General features: G+C 46.7%; 1 protein-coding gene across 3 annotated transcripts in view; it reads left to right on the top strand.

Annotated features, from left to right (window-relative positions):
- LOC135902401 (apoptotic protease-activating factor 1-like) overlaps positions 1-23437 on the top strand; it is a 126237-nt gene that overhangs the window by 40122 nt on the left and 62678 nt on the right. For all 3 annotated transcript variants that reach the window (XM_065432423.2, XM_065432415.2, XM_070535372.1), the window contains exons 6-8: positions 7005-7237; positions 8061-8225; positions 20712-20954. In XM_065432423.2, coding sequence (XP_065288495.2) covers positions 7005-7237; positions 8061-8225; positions 20712-20954 — 641 coding nt within the window. The remainder of the gene's footprint in view (positions 1-7004; positions 7238-8060; positions 8226-20711; positions 20955-23437) is intronic.

Here is a 23437-nt window from a genome sequence, read left to right as displayed (position 1 = left end):
CGGGGATCAAGAAGAGAGAAGAAGAGGAGAACAAAGACTGTGCAGCGGCCATTCCTGTTCTTCGTAGCCTGCCGTTCCTGTTCTCGCACGCCTAAATAAACCCCTTTTCCCCGTGCTCGCAACAAATTGGTGGACGGTGCGGGGTACACCTCGTAACCACGGAGCCTACACTGCTACAACTTCGCCGAAGCCGTCGACTTGCCGGACTTCCGCCACCATCGCCCGACATGACTGAATACGCCTGCCAGATTCCCGAAGGTTCTGACGCGGCTTCAAGGCCAGCACCTGGCGTTCCGTGGCAATACTACCGGGTGCCACTCACTTTCGGAGGAAAAGCCGGAGAAGATGTCGACGAGTGGCTCACAAACTACCGAAGGGTGAGCCGATCTAACGGTTGGAACTCGACCGCACAGTTGTCAAATGTTGTGTTTTCTCTTACCGACACAGCACTCGTCTGGTATGAGAATCACGAAGACACGCTCACTTCATGGGAGCTTTTCGTAGAGGAGCTCAGAGCGTGTTTTGGAGACTCCAGCGCAAAAAAGAAACGCACCGAACAGACGCTTTCGCAAAGAGCTCAGATTCCCGGCGAGACCTGTACGACGTATATCGAAGAAGTGCTGAAACTGTGCAAAATAGTGAACTCTCAAATGTCTGAAGAGGACAAAGTTGGACATTTGTTGAAAGGGATAGCCGAAGACGTCTACAATTTTTTGATCGGCAAAGAAAGCTTGGATTCCGTGTCTGACGTCATTCGCCACTGCAGGACCTTTGAGACGCTGAAGATGCGACGGATAATACCGAAGTTTGGTCGCCTGGCTAATGTCACAACGGTGGCAAGTGTAGACCCGAGTTCGTGTGTTGACCTTCCATCAACAATACGGCAGATTGTTCGCGAAGAGTTGCTCCATCGGGAAGAGATGTACCGTTGCACACCCGGCATCGCTGGTGCGTACTTACCACACGAGATGCGAAACACGGCCGTTTCGACCACATGGCAACCCACGGTTCACTCAGCGACCGTCGAGTATAGGTCTACCCCACAAACGAGAGGGACCCTAAGCTATCAAGATCCTGACTACGACCAACGCCCTCGCCGCACGCACGCCTCCGGGCGGCAGATGCCTAGCCACGATGAATGGGACCCACCTGCTGGCTATGCAGTCGACAGCAACATGCGTGACTACGTGCAGGAACATCGAAATTTCCGGCATCTGCCGGTGTGTTTCCAATGCGGTGTCGTGGGCCACATAGCGAGATTTTGCAATCGTCACCCAACAACGTGGAATCGTCGATCGGGGCCTTCAACAAGGACCACACCTCCTACGAGGACAACTCAACAGTCATGCACCACCCCTTGGTCAGCTGGCGTCTCTCCTGGCAACGACAACTGGCAGAGAAGCTTCCAGAGCCGCTCGCCGGCATCTGACAGGAGTTTGACGCCACCGCCAACTTCTCGTGCACCGCGTTTACGTCAATCTCCATCGCCAGTGCGCCGCTCCGCCTCGCCTTCACAACCGGAAAACTAGCTAGCGCGGCTGATGGGGGTGAGGTCGCTCGACACGTGCTATCGACAGAAATGCCCCCTGCAGTTGCTATGATTAAGAACAAAGTGCATGTACTAGTTGATGGTGTTGCTACAATGGCTTTAGTGGATACCGGGGCAACTGTATCCGTAATGAGTCTCGGTTTTAAAGGTCGGTTGGGGCGCAAGGTTGTATTTCCGTGGGACCAGGCTGCAACGTTTTGTGGAGTGAGCGGCGAGTCGTTGCGCCCTGTTTGTGTGTGCACTGCTGAAGTGTCCCTAGCTGGTGGAGTTTTCGCGACGGAGTTTGTAGTTATTCCCCGATCGACGCACGAAGTGATTTTGGGCATCGACTTTTTGCGGCAGTGCGGTGCGACCGTTGATTGTCGCACGGGGGAAGTTTGCGTCGATGGTCATGTTTCGTCCGGGCTCTTAGAGGAGACTTGCAGTCAAGGTGAACTTTGTGTGTGTGCAGATACTGTTGTGCCTGCGTCCAGCTCGGTGTGCGTGCCGGTTGTATGTCGCGGTGAAGTTCGAGACAGTTTCGATGCCTCCGTAGAGCCAATGCATCTAAATTGTGTGAAGAAGAACGTTTTTGTCCCTCATTGTGTGGTATCCATCGGCAACGGGCGTGCAGGCTTGTGGACGGCCAACTGCTCGGCAGAACCCGTCCTGCTTCCAGACGGCTTGAAACTCGCCTACTTTACAGAATACACGTCTTCGTCCGTAGCCGTACTAACAGACTCGCCGTGTGAACCTGCTGACCTTCGCCAAGGCTCAGACAAAAGGCTTCTGTCTATGATAAACAAGTCGCTCAGCACAAGGGAGCGCCATACCTTGGTGGATACGCTTTCTAAGCATCTGTCAGTGTTTGACTTTGCGCAGCCGGACAAAGCGTTCTCGATTCCCGAGTCACGAACGCGCCATACCATAGATACGGGATCTGCGCGCCCGATCAGGCAAAAGCCCTATCGCGTGTCGCCTAACGAGCGCAAGATAATCGGGGAACAAGTGAGTGACATGATGAAAAATGGGATAATACAAGAGTCCTCGAGTCCTTGGGCAGCTCCGGTCATACTCGTCAGAAAGAAAGACGGTAACTGGAGATTTTGCGTCGATTATCGAAGATTAAACGCCGTGACTAAGAAGGATGTCTACCCGCTGCCCCAGATTGATGATGCAATTGATTGCCTTCATTCGGCCTCTTATTTTTCTTCAGTGGACCTGCGCTCAGGATATTGGCAAATCCCGATACACCCGACAGACAGAGAGAAAACAGCCTTCATAACCCCGGATGGATTATTCGAATTCAATGTGATGCCATTTGGGTTGTGCAACGCTCCAGCAACCTTTGAAAGGTTCACGGACACCATTCTGCGTGGGTTAAAATGGAACATCTGTATGTGCTATCTTGACGACGTTGTTATATTCGGGCGCACATTCAATGAGCACAATACGCGCCTGAATATTGTCCTCGACTGCATCAAAAACGCCGGCCTGGTTCTGAACTCCAAGAAATGTAAATTTGGTGACCGTCAAACCCTTGTGCTGGGTCATCTTGTTGACAAAGACGGTATCCGGCCTGATCCCCTCAAGACGGCAGCTGTCGAAGCATTCAGTGCACCGCAGTCAGTGAAGCAACTTTGTAGTTTTCTGGGTCTTTGTTCTTACTTTCGCCGATTTATTCCTGGTTTTGCTGACGTCGCTTATCCTCTGACAAACCTGCTACATAAAGACGCACGGTTTGAGTGGACACCCGAGTGCGATTCTGCATTTCGTCAGCTGAAGTTCCTGTTAACCTCTCGACCTATCCTTCGCCACTTCAATCCTACTGTGCCGACAGAAATCCACACAGATGCTAGTGGCGTTGGTCTGGGTGCCGTATTGGTCCAACGCTATGATGACCGTCAGCACGTGATTGCTTATGCAAGCCGCTCATTAAGCAAACCTGAACGGAATTACACGGTGACAGAGCAAGAATGCCTCGCTGTAATCTTTGCGGTTCAGCGATTTCGCTCGTACTTGTACGGACGCCCATTCCAAGTCGTCACAGACCACCATTCCCTGTGCTGGCTCGTGAACCTTCGCGACCCTTGTGGTCGCCTTGCGCGCTGGGCTTTGAGGTTGCAGGAATATAACTTCACCGTTGCCTACAAGAGTGGCCGAAAACATGCTGACGCAGACTGCCTTTCCCGTATGCCGCTTACTACGACGGACTGCGACGCAGACGATTTTGATCATCTCGTCGCTTCTGTGACATCCGCTTTTCCAGAAATCGATGCGTTCAAAGCAGAACAACGGACAGACACCAAATTGGAGCCACTCTTCACTTCTGCCCATTCAAGTGCAACAAGCAGCTACTGTGTACGTGACGGGCTCCTGTACAAAAGGAACTACTCAAGCACGGGTGCACGCTTCCTTCTAGTGGTGCCGGAGTGTCTCCGGCCAGCAATCCTTCAGGCTATGCACGATGACCCTACCTCCGGTCACTTAGGCACTGTGCGCACCCTTTATCGCATTCAAGAACGCTTTTACTGGCCCCGGATGCGACATTCGGTTGAGTTGTATGTCGGCAGCTGCATACAGTGCCAACGTCGGAAACGCCCAACCACTGCCCCATCTGGTCTCCTTCAACCTGTGCCGCCTCCCAGCTCACCCTTTCGGCAAGTTGGAATTGATCTGTTAGGACCTTTTCCAAAGTCATCTAAGGGGAACCGCTGGATAATTGTCTGCGCCGACTATTTCACGCGCTATTGCGAGACGGCGGCTATACCATCAGCCACCGCCACCGAAGTATCGCTCTTCTTACTTCACGCTATTGTTCTGCGACATGGACCGCCTGGTGTTATTATAAGCGACCGGGGACGTCAATTCACGGCAGATATAGTGGAAGAGCTTCTGCGTTTGTGTAACTCGCACCTCAGGCACTCGACGCCATATCATCCGCAAACGAACGGCCTCACTGAGCGCACTAATCGAACTATCACAAATATGCTTTCCATGTATGTTGCGTCCGATCACAAGAATTGGGATGAAGTTCTACCGTTTATTACTTACGCATACAACACAGCCAAGCACGAAACAACCGGCTACAGCCCCTTCTTCCTTCTATATGCTCGGCCACCCCGGTATACGCTCGACACTGTCCTCCCTTTTTACCACCACGACAATCCTACGGTCGCCGATACGCTGTGCCTCGCTGAAGAGGCTCGGAGACTTGCGCGTCTTCGGACTTTGGCATCACAAGAAAACTCCAAAGCCCGCTACGACGCACGACATCGGCCAGTTACATATAACCCTGGTGATCTCGTTTGGCTTTGGACACCCACAAGGAAGCGCGGTTTGTGTCAAAAGCTGCTGGCAAACTACGATGGACCGTATGTTGTCATCGACAAAGTCAGCGAAGTGAACTATACTCTCGCGCGCCTCACGAACACTGGTAGACGTTCTGCTAGGACACAAGTCGCGCATGTCGCACGGTTGAAATCATGCACACCACGGCAAGCTAGTTGACTCGCCCAGGGGGCTTTGTCTGCGAGGGGAGGTATGTTACGTACAAGCGTGTCAAAGGGACGCGGGGATCAAGAAGAGAGGGGAAGAGGAGAACGAAGACTGTGCAGCGGCCATTCCTGTTCTTCGTAGCCTGCCGTTCCTGTTCTCGCACGCCTAAATAAACCCCTTTTCCCCGTGCTCGCAACAATATGTTTTATTTCGTATTTTTTCTGCAATCCCAAGATTTTTTAATCTCATGGTGAAATATTATGAAAAGATATGTTGCATAATTTGAGTAAATTGCACATTTTTAGTGTGTTGGCCTTGAAATTGGAAAAGAAATTGGGCTTCAGGAGGGCATATTGCACTGTGAAAGTGCGACTTTCTGTTGATACAGCATCACCATCTTGACATTGCCATAAACACAAGAGATTAAAGCTTCAGTTAGCTGCAGTGCTATGTTTCTTCTGTGGAAAAAAGTTAGCTCAAGAACGGAAAACTAATGTTGATTCATTACTGCAGTCACATTGCATGCAGGGAGCGCATTTGTTGGCTGACGCCCCTTTGATTAATTTGCGCGCTTGTTTTGTGCACATTGTGGTAGCAGTGAGCTATGCACTGTTCGTGTTCTAAGGCCATCATTTTAAGATCTGCCTGGTTATCTGGAGTTTCTTTTGTTGCTGCATCCTAGTTGCTACTTAGTGGTGATAAGGACATGATTTGCATAAGGTACTGGAATCCATTTACTTTCCTTTGCGGTGGCTGAAGACAACGGAAGGTGTGGAATACAGAGATAAGGCTACCCATGTAAGTGAGTGCCGCCGATCTTGCTGATGTGGCAAGTCTAGGTTGCGTGTGATTGCCAGCTCCTGATGAAGTTGCAGAGCGTTGTGATCCTGCTGAAGAAAACCAAGGATTGCATAGAAATATAAAAGAGCATGACCTCACTGGCAAAGGACTACTGTCCAGGCAGGTTTTAGGTGCTCTAACCCCTGCATTCTAGACCGTCTCTCCACTCAACCCTCCACCTTGACTCAAGAAAGTAGGTAGCACTACTTCTCAACAGAAGTGGTAATTGCGCCTTGTGATCATCCACAGCGTCTTGAGAAATTCAGCGTCTTCATCAGCCTGACAACAGCCTGACATGGTGCTGCTGGCGCGTCGGCTTGGTTGCTGATATGATCCGCCACGGTGCAAAAAGCACTTAGCAACATTTGAAATTTAGCGTGTTGTAAGCTAATGGACTTGAGCCAGGACTTTTGAGTATTTGTATCAAGCATGATTTTATCCCCGAGATTCTACTGCATTTTGCTTATTGCCACACGTGACACCACATTGGTCACGTTTCATTGGGTCTGCGTCGTCGCTATCTGCGTTCGTAAGAATAGCAGCCGCGGATTTATCAGCAATGGTTGCAGCGAGTTTTGTTTTGGTTTGGTGCTAGGGAATGCAATGTCACAAACGGCAAGGGCGCCATTGAGGATAAAAAGTGTTTTACTGTGACCCACATGCTAATCTCCAACTTGCTGGCTACATCACGATCAACGACTGACTGCTAGCCAGCTCGCTGGTGAAAAATGATTGGTATGGGCATGGCCATGCGGTAGTGAAAATCGCATCTATTGAGTTGAAGACATGCATTTCGTGTCGCTGCGATTGCTTATCAGTCAGTCAAGAAACATATAAATTGTGGCTTCTGTGCTGATCTTGTGCAAAATATGAAGGAGGGTAGTGGGTTTCTTTGGCAAATAAAGGTGTATTGATGTAGTAAGCATTTGTTTCTTGCTTTCTTGGTACATTTGACATTCTGTAATTCTGGCATTCTATCTGGTCACATGAAATCCAAATTAGTGAGATTTTTCTGTATTGGTTAAATTGTGTTGACAAGCTAAGCTCATCTAAAACAAAAAAAAGGCTGTAGCTTGATTGAAGCTTTCAAGGTCTAGATTATAGTACACTTGCCTTTTGTATCATCTTGTGTGCACAGGGTTGCCCCTCTTGATGGCCAACATAGCGGCAGTGCTGATCCCCAATGCCAAGCGGCCTGACAAGTGGAGGCCATACATCGAAGATGCCCGCGTCAAGGGTCGAGTGAGGCATGGTTCCGGCAGCACCTACGATGTACCTTTGGAGCTCATCATCAGTAGCCTGGACTCTGAACAGCTCGGATACTTGCAAAGCTTCGCTCTCTTTCTCGAAGACGTCGACATCCCAAGCTCAGTGAGTGATTCCTGTGCTTGCTCTATTGTGCCGCAGCCTAAAGCTCCTTCATACACGCTTCCGCTGATCAGGTTAAGTACCACCAACGTACCTTCCTCCTCCGTGCTTCTGTCTCACTCATCCCCTCAGCTTCAGGCTTCAAGGGGAACCTTACATAGCCCCAACAATCTTAAAAAAAAGTTTTGGCCCTTTGGGGCATATCTTGTCCCAGACAAATAATTGTCATCTGTCTTGCACTCATTTCATTTCTTTAACGCTGCAAGCCCGGTACTTCCAAGTCATGAACGGCATGTTTTTATTGTATTCTCTACAGGAAAGTAGCGAGCGCAGCATTTTTCAAGAATGGAAATGCAATCAAGGCAGATCACAAAGGGTGCAACTGCTTTAAGAGTGAGCTTATGGTTCTGAGCGAAATAATGTCACTGCTGTCAGTTAAGTACTCCTTCGTAGAAGTGTGAGCCTGCAACAAGCAAAAATTCAGGAATCGGAAATTTTGGAAGTGGAACTACTAGAAATGGGAGCCTTTGAAGTGAAAATCGAAAGCAGCACTGGTGCGAGGTATGAATTGGGGAACAGCGGCGCATATCAAAGGTTGGCTTTACTTAGCAAAAGTGACAGTGGAGTGTGAATGGAGGGGCTTTACCACAGTCCTGTTGATGAAGGCTGAGGCTGTGAGGTGCTGCTCCTGTGCTTCTGGGGTAAAACCTTCTTCATTGCACTCTTGGTTCTAACCACCGGCAAACTAGTCTGTTGTTCCACTTTTGCTTCCTTTTCCTTTGTCATTCTGAAGTTTTGCTTGAAATACAGTTGAACCGTCTTGCAGGTGTTTGAGGTGTTGTGGGATATGAATGCTGGCGATGTGGAGCATGCCATGGCTGGCTTGGTGCAGAAGTCACTTGTGCGCATGGAGCCTGTGCACAATTCTTACGCCTATGGGATACACGACCTCTACCTCAACTTCCTCAAGAGGAAAGCCACCTCCCTGAAGGTCTGTTGTGCTTGTTGAATCTTCTCTGGTGGTTCTTATGTTAAATGTATATACTTTATTGTTTGATTGAAAAAAATTTTTATTTCGCATTTACTGCACAATGAACACACTCACATAATAGATGCATCCCTGTCTTCACTCATCAATATTAGGATCTTTTCCCTCCTCATTATAATCTCGGCCCCATCTTTGGTCCCGTGCAGTCACATGAACGAACGGCCATGCTGTAGTTTACCAGGGTGTGCTATTTCTGAACATTGCTAAATTCTGCCATATTGCTGAATTTGTCATATTGTCAGCTCTGATTGGCCTGGAGTGCTGCTACGGTATCTATGATTGGTTCAGAACGCCACAACAGCCGACTGACAATATGGTGTGATTATACAATGTCCGGGATAGCACCCTTGTTTAGAGCCTTCTCTCTACGGAAAAATGAACTCTCTTTGCTGTAATTCCAGTGCTACAGCCAACCAAAACGAAGCCTAGACAATTGCACAGCTAGAAGCAAATGAACCTGTGAGCCATACATTAGCTCTACATATGTTTTGTTTGAAGGCGACCATGCTATAAATGTTGTCTGTTGCTACTTTTCTGCCTGACTTGCATTATGCTGTGTGCTATGGGCCTTGATTCCAGTTACATGACCAGTTTTAAGTCAAAAGGCACAGAGTACGTGGTGCAGCATGGGAATCTTACAGTTGGAGAGCATTTCGATGTTGAAGAAGTTAGTGTGCACTACTGGTAGAAGCAGCACAACAAGCTGCTAAATATGAATCAGGTGCGTTGCGTTCCAGGGACTGAAGGCTGAAAAGTTTTCTGTGTTGAGAATTTGCAAAAGGAAGGCTGGGTCATTTCACAAGATCAGGAAACGTGAAAGCCACAGCTAGAAAGCACAGCATCACGTCCACAGATTTCAAAGCTAGCAGTGGGTGGTTCACACGGCTTATGCAGTGCAGCAAACTGTGTTTGAGAAGGTGCACGTCACCTTGCCAACAGCTGCCGTTTTGCTTTGAGAAGGTGTCACTGATTTATGATATGTTTGTGGTAGGGCAAAGAGTTCATCCTGTCACAAATTGGTAACAGTGAGCAAGTGCCAGTAAACTGCTATACAGTGAAACTTTGTTACTAGGAACTAACAAACTTTTTAGATTAACATACTTTCAGAAATACCCTGCTGGCTTATAGTCTCAATCTAAAAATATTTACGTACTACGAACTTCAGTATAATGAACTTTTCACAATAACCATCGTAATTTCCCTGTGATGTTAACAATGCCTCAGTACTATGAACTAATATTACGAAATTTGGGGTTTCGTAGATTTCCGTGTCTCCTTCAGGGCAGCCGAAACAGTAGGCTAGCAGGCAAGGCACAGAGAGCGGATGTTGTGGCACATGGGTTTGGATAACCTGAGACGGCTCCCGAGAAAAATAGAATGCGGGTGAGGAGAGGCAACAATGCATCAAGCTTTGTGAGCGCATGCTCCGCCCAGAAAAGTGTCTCCTAACAAGAGAGGTGCATCTCTTCCTTCTTTCACTCTTCTTTCTGCTCACGCCTCTTTCTCTCGCACTTCTTTCTGTGGTTGTACTAGGTACGTGTGCTGTGAAATGTAACCTCCATACTTGCGCGGATGCCACACAATTGCACTTTGCACTTTGCAGATGGTGTTGTTTTATGTGCGCTTGCGCTTTGGCATAGTTCACGTGTCCTCCTCGAGCGAGACAGTTGCGGTGTCCATGGGCAAGAAATGTGAAAAACAAACATTGCACTTTGGAGGCGACATGGAGCTACCTTTTTGTCGGTAGTTTTCTCGGTGTCGGCGTCTGTTTTGTGTGTGTCACTCTTAATAGACAGTTAGCGTAGTGTACGCTATATTTGTGTATGCTATGCGCTGTAGTGCAGTGTACGCTAAGCGGCGCATGTTTGTTGTAGTTGGCCAGCGAGATCTTCCGATCTCGGAGGCCATATGTTGCGGTTGCGGCTATCTCCCGGCTTTACCAATAGGTGGTGCTGACACCTTGAAGGTTTCTTTCATTAGGCTTCGCCTTGTTTGAAACGAGAAGAGATCTTGAAAACTCTACAAGCTTATCGATAAAACTCTGTTGTCGAAGTGGCCTGATAGTAAGCGAAAGCTGTTTACACAGTCATTTGCTACGAACGAAGTGCACTTTACAAAAGCAACTGCAAATTCATTTCAAAGCGGGCAGCCAGGACTGCCGTCATATTTCCCGCAAACTATGCGAACCACGCATAGACGCTAACACTAAATCTGAGAAATAGCATGCGTACGCTATATGCTGTGGGTCCTTTAGCGTTCTGGGCATGCGCAGTAACAACCCGCTATATTATAGCGTACACTAAATTAAAGCTGTCTACTATACGGTGCTTCGGTGGTGCGTAGTGGCGGAATCTATGGAAAATAGCAACGGTGAGTGCCGAGAGCCAACAGCGATGTTTTCGTGGATAGCTCATATGGTGACAGCTTATGAACTGATCGGTTGATGGGCAGAATGGTTAATTTAGGGACATTCACTAAACGATCTTTCAGAATAACGAACAATTTACCACAGTCCCTTGAAGTTCGGTATATCGAGCTTTCACTGTACACAAACAGTAAAACCCTGTTACACGAAATTGTAAAAGGGTGAAAAAAAAATTGAGATAAGCGGAGTTTTGAGATACCGCGTTTACTCGAATCTAATACGCACTTACCGTATTTACTCAAATCTAATGTGCACTTTTTTTCTCGATAGATAAGGTCAGAAAATTGTGTGCGCATTAGAATCGAGTATGACCCTAAATCTGCGTTACCATATTGCCATCGGCATTTCGAAATGGTCACCTCGTACGGGCTTCGAGCCTAGCTGCTGTAGCTTCCTTCATGTGCTGCAGTACGTGTGCTTAGGCAATGCTTCCTTTGGCTTAGGTTAGTGCACCGTCCGTCTTCCCGTTTTCTGCACTTGCTCTATCAGCATGGAAGTGCCGACTGCGAATACACTCAGAGTTCGTCACGATGCTACAATTAAAAGTAAAGTGATCATGTTTTCGGAGACAGACAGAAATCAGGCCACATCACGGGCGTTCGGAGTTCCCGAAACTTGTGCGCCGGACTGGCGTAAACAGGAGAGGCGTTCCACTCCTGTGGCTGCGCGGCCCATATCTTGAAAGCAATCTGTGATGGAGACAGATTTAGGTGCACCAGGCTGTATTCTCGTCACTTAGTTCACGCTGAAGTGACAGGCCGCACAAAGATCAATTCACTCACTCCTGCTGCTGCATTTCATCACTCCAGCGTTTTGATTAAATGTTTCTGTGGTCATTGAGTCAGACGTGTTTGTTTGCTTGTGCGCGCATGACACCATGCTTGTTAATTTAGTTAGTAAGTGAACGTTTAAAAGCTTATATGACCGATAAATCTACTAACTTTACTTGTCATATAGCTGTCTACTACAGTACAATCCACTTATAACGACATCAAGAAGAACAAAAAATTTGATCGTTATAACCGATCATCACTATATCTAGACTGCCGTAAAAAAAGAAAAAAAGCTGCTGAACTTACCTGCGTAGCTCCGATAACAAATTTGCCACTTACAATGGAAAATTGGCATTGTAAAAAGTTGCGTGTGAAAAATGAAACATTTATTTACACCTTTAAACAGCTTGTAAAGTGTTAGGTGCGCTGAAATAGTCAGAAGTCTGCACTTGCTCTCGCTGCAGTTTCTGGTCCACAGCCGGGGTGTGCATCGCGTCCAGCGGCGGCGTGAACACTGGTGGCTATAGTATAGCTTTAAGGGGTGTACGGTAGCGCAATTAAAAGATGGGACAGAAGAAGACACACAGGGACACATAATATAACGTGCATGAAATCAGTGAGCGACTCTCTCGGCAACAGTGTACTTTGCGTGAACGTTGGGGTTGGTGTCAAAGACGGGCCACTGTCAATCTCGTTGTCACTGCCGCTGCTGTCGTCGCCTCCGCCGCGCCACGCCACGGTCTGTGTCACGACAATGATCACCCCGTTGGAGATTCTTTGCAGAACGAGGCGGCGCTATCTGTACTCAGAAACTCCTCCATTGAAGTACCATCTATTGCCAGTATTGACATGCTCCCAGAGTTCGGTAATGTCAGCGGCTGCTACCATGTTGGTTTCACACATGTGGGGTTTCACCCTGGTGCACAAAGTACGCCGTTTCCATTGATCAGCATGGTCGCTGGTTCTAGCCTTCATGATTGTGGCGCTCATGGTTTTCAGAATCATCGTTATCGACTGTGCGAGCTCGTACTTTGAGTCTTGCAAAATTTGCAGCTTCGTCTTAGGCGAAACAGCTTTGTGCTCTGTCGACGCACCTACCACTGCTTCCGCGGCACATTTCCGCACTCACTGAAGGGAAGAGAGGGAGATTGTAGAAAGGGAGCGCCGGCGTGGTTTGCTTTTTGCTTTTATTTTCTTCTTTCTAGACGCTCGCTGGCGACACTGATGCGAAACAGCTGGTGCCACCTTGTAGCATGCTGTGCTAACTTCCGATGCTTTCCATGGCTTTCACTATCGGTACGCTGGCGGGATGCACTGCGCGGTAATGGCGGCAGATACGAACTCGCATAGGCAAACTTTTCGGCCTGTCTAGGTTAAGGAGAATTTAGCAATGCAAATGTTGCGATTATTCTGCATGGAAAATGCCACCCTAAAGGCAGAATTTCGATTGTGATATCCGATAAGTGGTGAATAACATATCGTTCTATGTGTGTTTTTTTTTTCTCTTAGCCCGCATATGTTGATAACCTGAAGTCTGTTCATCATTATTACCAATATATCGTTATGTGTGGTGCCGTTATAAGTGGGCTGCACTGTAATTTGCTGTCAAAATTGATGCTTCACCTTTCAGGTGAGACTGCAACGCTTTTATTTATCGTAACTTTAGTGCATTTCGAGTAAATATTTGTTTTCCCAAATGAAAGTTGCATTTCTTTAGGAAAGAATGAGTTGCGTGGTACTGTAAAGAACTTTTCTTTAGGTCACGTGTTACAATCGAGGGCATTTTTTTTTTTCCTTTCTTTTGGTCACGGAAAACGGATGTGCGTTACAATCAAGGGCGTGTTAGAATTGAGTAAATACGGCAAGTGAATCCACGAAAATATAAGCCCCTGGTTGTGCATGAACTACAATAGAGCCTTTGAAATAGGTGCCAGTAGCTGCTAAATTTCTCGCAAAAGGTCAATAATACCGGGAGTGGTATTTGATTTTTGTGAGATATTGCGCAACTCGGCACCTGACAAGTCTGGCATCTATGGACAACAGTGATCCTGGCAAAGAGCCAAGCAAACGCTCTTGCATGTAGGCACTGATGTGTCCAAATTGTAGTCACATAAAATAGTATTGTGAAAGTGCTCATATCGCAAAAAGTAATCGACTGGGAATACTGCCCCAGGGCTGTGATTTTGTAACCTTGCCTTCAGCTTGATTATATGCCACTCTTTCATCCATTGTTCTCGGCTGCCTTATTCCATTGATAATGTGGGCAGAGCGTCGCTATGACCATTGATGAAGCGCGACAATAAACGGCATCGGAAGAGAAATCGCTGGACGAAAAAATACCGAATTCCTTGCTTTCTCTAACTCTTTTATGAGGGCAGCCTTACGCTCCAACGGCAGTGATTTGCACTACTGAGACACCACCATTCTCGCGCAATTCTTGCAGTACAGTGGAATCTCAATGTTGCTATCACAGCTAACACGAATTTGTGGATGATACGAATTTTTTGTGGTCCCGGCCGAGCCCCGTTACTTTGCAATGTGCTAGAGAACGGTTGTTACGAATAGATTTTCGACCTGTGTCGGTTGATACGAAAATTACTAAAGACACTTTGGAAATTCTAAAGTGCTCTTGGCGAAAGCCAGACGCTGCTGCCGCCTGCGCTCCGCTTCCCTGGCTTTGCTGTTCGGTGACATGGCCAGTCACTGCTGCCGTCTGTGCTCCAGTTCATTCGCTTTGGTGTTCGGGGATATCGCCTGTCACTGCTGCCGCTTTTGTTCTGCTTCCCTGCCTTTGGTACCCAGCGATCTAATCGGTCACTGTTGGCATTTCTGTTCTGCCTCCCTTGCATTCGCTCCTTGTTCTTCTGGTGTTTGGTGTTGGGGGAATCCGATGTCCGCTGCCACTTCCCCGAACCGCTTGGCACAGAATCACTGGGCCGCTTCAGAGTCGTGCGTCTCACTCACTCGACTGCAACGAGACATCTGGCAAAAGAGCAGCAATGTAGCTGCCATCGCCGACGCGCACGCTCGTTCTACTGCTACTGTGTGACGTCACGGTTGCTATGCACAGCTGCGCCCCCCATTGGTGCAGAGGAGAGGCCACAGTTGGTACGATTCCAGTGCACGTACAGACGCCGTCGCGAGTATGAGCTATTAGACAGTTTTAGTTGCACATACGCAAAGACTTCACGCATGCAAACATGAAAGCTCTGCGTACCATACGCGCACTGCACCTGAAACGCTTTTAGCTGCACGTACACGACGCATGCTAAAAGCGACCATGTATTGCCATCTATCGCCAGGTATAAACACTGCTGTAGCCTAGAACGACAGAAAGCTGAGCTAGTTGGTAAGGATTCATTATGCAAAATATAAGTGAGGCGTGCAGACAGGACACAAGAGTAGAGAAGTGTTGTCCACTTCTCTACTCTTGTGTCCTGTCTGCACGCCTCACTTTTATTCTGCTGCAGCCATTGACACCCAAGACAAATCAAAGCCCAGCCAGTCGAGTTGGATTGGCACACAAAACACGTAAAAGTGTGTACTTGTGCCGATCAGAGCTTCGCAATGCCTAGAAGTGCTATACCACATGTTGTTTTCCAAAGGGTTGCACTCCCTTGTTGTTTTCCAAAGGGTTGCACTCCCTTACATCTCGCAACAAATCCAAGTCCTTTTTTAGAAAAATGAAGGCGCAGGGCTGCCTTGTCGGCGTGTTTGGCTGCCATCTTGCAGTGATGCTCTTGCTTGTTCGAGATCTCGCGAGACTGCTGTGCAGAGCTCTCTACGTGCGCAAGGAACGCACGCAAAATTTTGAGTCTCATGTACGTCCGTGAGACTCAAGCAAACCCTTGGTGTTCTGCGCAGGCGCACTACTCACACGTAAGAGTTCTACGTACGGAAATCCTTTATGTACGTGAAACTACAACTGTCTATTAAAGGCTTTCGCCTTAATAAACGCCGCCCCACTGACGACCGCGAAAGAGAACAGCGCTCAGTCACGCAATCTCTCCCTTTCTCTTTCGGTGCGGAGGCGCGGACGCGGCGCCGGACAGTGCGGAGGTCGCGACTGGGTGCGAAGAGCTTGAAGCGGTGCCACTTCTGTTGCTTTTGTGCCTTTCCTTCTTTTCCGCGTGGCATTGGACGGAGTGGCCGCCGTGCTTCGGGGCGCGTTCTTTGTGTTTGCACCATTTTGCCTAGTCGCAACGAGCTATGTCTCACAAGCAGAAAGCGCTCTCCTTTAAAGAGAAATTAGACATTCTTCGAAAGGCTGATGAATATCCTAAGAGGTAGCGGATGGAGTTAAGAGCTAGGCCTCGCAACATCAACACTGAGCACAATTGTTGCACAGCGAGGCTCTATCATAAAAAATGTGCTTACGTTCAGCGTCAACATGAAGCAAGTGAAGATCGCTCAGGACGTGAAGCTTGAGGAGACTCTCCTGACTTGGTTTAAAGAAGTAAACGCAGCTGGTGTTCTGTATGGCCGCAGATGAAGTCAGCGATGACACATGCATGCGTTTTTATGGAGTTGAACAAAGTCTGCTAAGTGACCTGACAAAGAAAAAGAAGCAGAAGGACATTAGATACTTTTTCTTCAAGAAATAAATGCTTTTTACGTAGGTGTGCCTGAGTGAGTTCACCTCTGACTCTCCTCGAATTCCAGCTAATACAAATATTTTTCGTGACCTCGTGAGATTCGTATCATCGAGATTCCACTGTATACACTAAATTTATAGTCAAATGTCACAACTTACATGCCATAGTGCATGGATCCACAAACATAGAAATTGCAGAGCACAGCGAATAGGCAGACTGATGACACTCTGTGCGCACATGTGAGCATTCATGTCGTGAAGGTCACGTTCACCTTCTCAAGCTCATCGCACTTCGTGGAGGGTTGGAGCGACACTCCACCCTCATTAATCAATGAGATCACAGCTGGCTGTGAACAGTAGATGCACAGAGTGGCAAAGAATGAAGTGGAATTTGCTAGAAACTTGCGGTATTGTCACTTTTTGCCAATGTCGCTGCTGTACACCAAGTATGGAAATTTCTGGGTAGTGACTTTCGTAGTTGAGATTTCGAGATACCCAGAGTACAGCGCAAAAGCATTTCAAGATAAGAGATGAAAAATACATATGGATTTGACACTGAGCCAGGAAAAAAAATTTCAACTTGAGCTATATTTTGACCATTAGTGTTAGAGTTAACAAGGGTTTACTGTATAAGCAGGACAGTTGAGGGAAGAGGTGCTGGCAGCGTGTTTGTCAAAACAACAGGTGCTGAAAAGAAGCACTGCACTGTGATGCTGGCAATAACGGCAGATGGCTGTAAGCTGCTGGTGTCTTACTTTCTTTGCTTCTTTCCTTTGTTTTGTGGGTACTGGCTGCTGCTGTATTGCATGATTTACTGCTCACTGATGTAGTGCATACTGATGCCAGATACAGTGCAAAATGGGACAGCTTAGAGCAGTACAAGATATATGTCATTCTACATACTGCTTCATTGTGGCGCCATGGTCATGTTTTCATTGCCTACATTTTCATATTTGTCATGCCTTTGCCGTTTTGCTGTCATCGTCATTGCGTCATAGTTATTTCTTGATTGCCTTGCTGTTGTCATTATGCAGTCGTCACTCTCTTTATTGCATCATTACCATTCCTTCGTTTGCATTAACCCTTTTAGGGCCAATGTCGTAAATATACGGTGCAACGAACAATCCCAAAATGGTCGATGCCATATATTTTCGGCGCCGTCTGCACGTTTAAAAAGCGCGCGTATTTCCTAACCTTTTCTTTTCTGGCATGTGCTGCACTATGTGGGAATACAGGGAATTTCTTTCTGGCGCCTCCCTCTCTCGTTTTTCGTTGCATGGTTTGTTTTAGAGCTACTTTGCTCCGGCACGCCTATATACTACTGCTCGCACGTTGGCACGCGGGCGGTTGGCGGTTCAGGTTTTAGTTTCTTGCGCTCGCTCGCAAAACTGATGGCTATCTCGTTACTAATCGCTCACAGGGGTGCGGATAGGGAGGATGCCGTTGTGCATGTGTTTCCTTTTCTTTTTTCTTTTTTGTTGACGCGCGAAAACTAATTGCCTCTGGTTGGTGCTAAGATGAAGATTAGCGGAAGTTAGTCCCATGTTTTGCTTTCTTGATGGGCACACAACCACAGTTATCTTGAGTGCCGTGCGCTCACCTACACAATTCGATTACACTATGGACGTAAATATTAGTGTAAGAGCAGGAACATTTGAGACTTGTGAAATATTCTCGTGTGTATTTTCTAAACCTAAAACTATGTGTATAACAACGCATCAAATTTGTAATTCTTATAAGTTTATTTCCTTCTTTTATTGTTTTTATTCATGAATAAACAGTACATATTTACCAATGCAAAATGTTTTTTTCTCACTTTGCAGTCACCCTAGAAGAATTACGGTAATTTTTTTTCTAAATAGGTCCCTCAGAAGAATTGGAATCCGCAATAAAAAAAAATTGACCCTGGGCAGTCGCATATGGTGAAAAACATCAACCCTGAAAGGGTTAAGTCATCATTCCATTGTTGTCATGCATTTGCTATTTTCAATTGTCATTGTGTCATCATTTTATCATCATCGTCATTCCTTCATCTTCACGTGCGGAATCTTCAGGTTGGAGTGCCACAAGTTCACATTGAGGCAGCTGTTTCCCGCTGGAAATGCATTCATCTTACTTGTGCGCTTTTTACTTCTCAATGGTCGCTGTAGAATAGAAGCATCCTCGCAAACAGCAATAAAAGCTTCACCTAAACTGGTACCCTCAGTGCATGGAATCTACATTTTCTTTTCTTTTCTTTTCTTGAGGAAGATTATACTTAAGGCCAACTTCCCAACAGGCACACATGTATGAGCCCAACAGGAAAAGTTGGATGCCTGCTGATTTAATAGCTGATTGGGTGCAGGCTGTCTGGAGAAGGCTGCCTTGCACCCTGCTTCTCCTGTCTCTCCTCAGGCTTGACTGTTTCTCTTGCTCTTCAATATTTGCTTTCTCAAAAAAAGTTCCCATAAAAATTAACCCACATAATTAATGCGCCCCTAACTTTGGATTGGTTGTTTTGAAGAAAAAATGAAGTGCGCTCAATATGCGAGTAAACATCCACAGTATCCAAGGAATATTTATGCATGTAAAAAATACACATATTTTGTTTCTTTCATTGATATAGGTGTTGCCACCCTCACATAGTCGGAATAATTTACCTTAATCACTGGTGTCTGCTTCGAGTGCACATTACGAAAAGGCAGAAGTAGGTGTTCTTTCACACTGCTGCATCAACCGCATTGTTAGTCAAGGTAGTGTATTTAACCTGTACACAATAAAAAGTGAACACAATTAAACCTGCCTATAACGAGCCTCCATACAATGAATTCCTCAATATGATATGCAGTAAATACCAACTAGGCCAAAATGAAGTTCTTCTGAATTCCTCAATATTCCGAAGTTTTTCTATTCCCTGCCGTCACTCCATAAAAGTACATATATTTGTGACCTCTATGTAACAAAGCGGCGGTGGGAGACACCCTGGAAATAACGAATTCCCCCTGCTGACCACCTAGTGATTTTACCCTAAATTTTGTTATTTTAGTGCGAGCAGCAGCTGCATGCAGCTCCTGCGGTTGCCCTGCTGCCGACATAGTATAAAGCGGTGTCATCACACTTAGAATGCACGACAGCGAGGCTTCTGCAGAGTGCCGCCGGCGTAGAGAGTAAGGAGCGATGATGCTTGTCCGCGCATGTCTGCGTGTGCACATTGAGGTACCCCCTGTGGCCCTTGCGCCGGCCTGCAACACAATTCTTGCTGCCGCGGCCGTGTCCTTATTTCCTCCTCCCTTCAAACTTCCCTCCGCTTGCTGAAGCGCCGCTGAAAATAATGAAGGGGCTTTAGCTGCCGGCGACCCACAAGTGGCAGCAATGTTACTCCGAACAAGCTGCCACTTGTGGGTCGCCGGCAGCTAAAGCCCCTTGATTATTTCCAGCTGTGCTTCAGCAGTGCCATTCTTTTATAGCTGCAGAAGTCTCAGCACTTCACTTCGTTAACCTGACACCAAGTGACACTACTAAGAAGAAAAGGACTGTAGCTTTTTGTGTCTTGTGGACTTGTGGTCTCTCTTTGTCTCTTCCTTCATTTTTGGCGCCGTGCGTGCGCTCGAGTTGGCTCCTGTGTCCATGCTTCCAGTCACTTCGGTGTATCACTCCAAGGATGAGTGCTCTATGAAGAAACATAAAATATTCACTCTTGAAGACAAAATGGTCATCTTGGACGCTGTTTCTGAAGGCGAAAAAAAAGGATGTAGCTCCCAAATTTGGCATCCCAGCTAGTTCAGGCTCGGGAACCGGTTCAGGGTGTGGAAACCGACAGCGGAGAGAAGGAGCTTTCAGGTCCACCTTATCTCGCCGAAGCTTGGGTTTCACTGCGTACGAATGAAGCAGCCTTGGATGACATGCAGCTTTGTAATTTTTTTGTATGCGGACGACTGTGCATTCTGAAGAGATCGGAGGTGCTGGTGGGAATTGTCCGATATCACAGTGACAACAATGAATCTTCAGAAGTCGATTCATCATGTGCTTTGCCTTCTCCAAAGGAAGCACTGGATGCCATTGACATATTGCGCTGCGTCACACGCTTGCTAGACCATGATGGTGCAGCGTGGTGTTCCTTGATGTCTTACAAGCATTCAGTGTTATCTCTCACAAACAAGCAACAGAGCAAAATAACAATTTTTTTGCCGCTAAATAAATGTGTTTTGGGTAAGTACCTCCACTTCCCACTTTGTTCAGTTTGTGCATTTCTTTTTCAGATTTTCATGCCGAAACTGCATATAACGAAAACCTCTTTGTAATGAAACTTTTCGAGCATTTGTCAATTTCGTTATATCCAGGTTTAACTGTGTAGTACACATTAGCAAGCAGCCATTGCAACCCCCAAGTGGTTATACAATAGAGCAGTTTCTATGATGACTGAGTGTATGTCTTCTACAACTTTGTTTAGCCATGACTATGTCTAGATCCATCAGTGAAATTTCACCATTATAAGATATTCTAAGCTAGCACTATCTTAAAAAATGTTTTATCTGCCTTTCCCAGTGTTTTAGAATGTAGTAGTTTTCAAAGCCAGTAGAACAGATTCTTCTCACTGAAAGAGGAAAGTTGCAAGTTTAGTGATTTGTCCCTTGCTGGGTCTGGTCTTGTGCCATCAGGATCTCCACCGGCAGTTTGTAGAAAAGCTGCTCAAGCGCTGGGAGCCTTGGACAATGCCGTGTGGCCGTGGCTACTTCTACTGGTACCTGGGCTACCATCTGGATGAAGCCGGAATGGATCAGAAGTTTCGGGACATCTTCCTCAACCTGCGCTTTGTTGAGCGCAAAGTTAAATGCAACTGTCCTAGTGACCTCGTGACTGACTTGCACCGTTATGAGCACCACTTCCGCTGTGACCCACAGGTAAGGCTGCTTTTCTCTCACTCCCACTTTTGAAAAATAAGCACGGGGATTATGGCGTTTTTCACTGGTCGATCTGGACCGGGTTCGCACTTTCTGCTGGTTGTTTTGCATCAACTCGCTCTGCGCCGGATTGCTCGCACTTGCTCTGCCACCGAGGCACAGATTCGGGCAGAAATAGCTTGCGTCACTTCCATCTTCAAGCAAAATCGGTACCCGGTTCGTACGCACAACATTGTGTTGCTTCGCAAAATGGCTGCATTCTGTTACAGTAAACTCTAAGTCTTTCTAGTGGCCCGAGCAGCTTCCCGGGAACGGGCCATTCAGTGTGGAATGATGTGGCGGCGCTGGAGTCGACCTCTCTTGACAAATGCCGCCGGCTGCACTGCAGCCTGCAGTGGTACAGCATTATACTGAAGGGGGTTTCTTGCGAGAAACTTGCTAACCGGTACTTCGGAAGGCAACAACAAAAGAAAACGTTCATATACACACACGAAACGATGAAATGTTTCCGTGTCCCGTGTATCAGTTCTAAGCTAGGAACAAAAACGGGGTGCGTTGGTTTAGCGAGTTCACTGTACTTCAGCTATAGTTGTTCAGCTGTTCGTAAGGAAAGTGCATCTGCACGGATGCGCTCGTTAATGCGAGGTGCCTGAAGTATATTTAAAGCAGCTTGGCTGATTACTTCAATGCTATACGCAAATGGGGCTGTTACAGTAACCAACACCATTCACAGCCATTCACGTATGAATGGCCGGGTGGTCATTGCCATGCAACCACCAGACATTCTAACATATTTCCTCGCACCCATTCTTTTTCTCAAGTTTTCTGTTTGTGCAAAATGACTGACTACGTGCACACTGTACCATCCCTTTATTTCAGCAGTTCTGTGCATGCAACTGTCCGGGCTGGCGTGTAATACACTATTCGATAAAAAAATATCTTAGCATCGCTTTAAATTTACATGTTCACATGTTAAAAACTGTAGCTCACTTCCATGTATACTTAGTAGGCAGCTATTACGTGATTACTCTTTCTCTTCCAGCTTTTAGCCGCTGCTACTTTGCAGTCACTGCTGCCCTGGTATGACAACTTGTCGCAGATGCGACAAGATAGACTAGTTTTGAATACATAATTGCTTTTGCTAGTACACTATTTGAATGTTTGGGAGCTCACTCTACCTTCGATTTACGGGTGGCATTGAAGAAATACAACTTTACTGTACACATATTGTTTCCCATTTCTCCCAGCTTGTGGTCATCAGACGTGGAAATTTTATTATGGAAACATTCACAATATTCAAAAACAGTTTCTTATTTGTACATTAATTCAAAAATTAACACAGTGCGTTAGAATAGGCACAAGAATGGCAGCATACATTTATGGCACTGCAGCCATTTATAACTGACTTAACTTCAGTTGCTGCCATGCCCTTCGTTTTTCATCATAAGACTTATCAGGGTGTCTACCAACCAAGAAAACCGGGAAAACTGGGAATTCTCAGGGATTTTGAGTAGTTTGGAAATACTCAGGGAAAACTCGGGGAATTAGTGCTTCTGTCAGGGAAAATTAGCTGTAACTTTATTGAAAGGGAATGAAAGTCTCTGTAATGCTGGCTTGAGTAAGAGGGAATCGCAATGAATTGTCTTTGACGCTGTGTTATCGGCTGGATGAGTTGCCAGTTTACAGTCAAACTGCCGACTTTCCGGATGCCCGATAATTCCGATGGATTCGCAGCACCAATATGTACCCTATAGAATGTTACTGAAAATGTATCTGAAATTTCGGATGCAAGAACCCTTCGCCGTCCGATTTTCTGGACTTTTTGCCATGACCGAAAGTTCGAAACAACACTAATTAAAGCCACCATCGTTGCCGTTTCGATTGCCTCGCCGCCTCGAACCGGCGCTGTCGCACGCAGATCCAATGGCAGCCGTAGCCACCACTGCCGCAACACTAGGCCCAGCTGCTTTGACGTTCACTATTAAGCTTCTTGCCGTTCGATGCCATGTTTTTTATTGAAAGAATTACTGCAGTCAGCAATGGCACTGATTCTGCCTTTGTGGCCATCGCAATTCCATGGCTTCAGTGTTCGGAAAGCACAATGCGTCGCATAAAGCCAGTTTCTGAAAGTTAGTTTTGCCTTAGTACAATTGTGCCATGCGGTGAAGCATTCGCAGATGTATTGTGGTGAAGCATAACAAGTTTGGGAAGGGGCAATTCTTATGGGACACATTATGTTGAGACAAAGTGCAAAAAAAACAGCAACACAAGGACAAGAGAAGGAAATGAAGACGCAGCGCTAGTTATGTAGTACCAACTAGCCCATGAGTCTGTTCTCTTGAACACATGATGTATTTCTTAATTATACACGCATGCACCCGTCATCTCCTGTCACAGTAGGAGCACCGATATGCCAAATAAGTGTACTGGCAGGCCTTCAGAGCTTTTCCAGATGTGCTCGTGGCAATTTAAACACATAAGGG

Source organism: Dermacentor albipictus, chromosome 3 (genome assembly GCF_038994185.2).
Source record: "Dermacentor albipictus isolate Rhodes 1998 colony chromosome 3, USDA_Dalb.pri_finalv2, whole genome shotgun sequence".
Lineage (NCBI taxonomy): Eukaryota > Metazoa > Arthropoda > Arachnida > Ixodida > Ixodidae > Dermacentor > Dermacentor albipictus.
The sequence above is the reverse complement of the archived record's forward strand: the minus strand, read 5'-3'. Positions and strand labels throughout refer to the sequence as shown.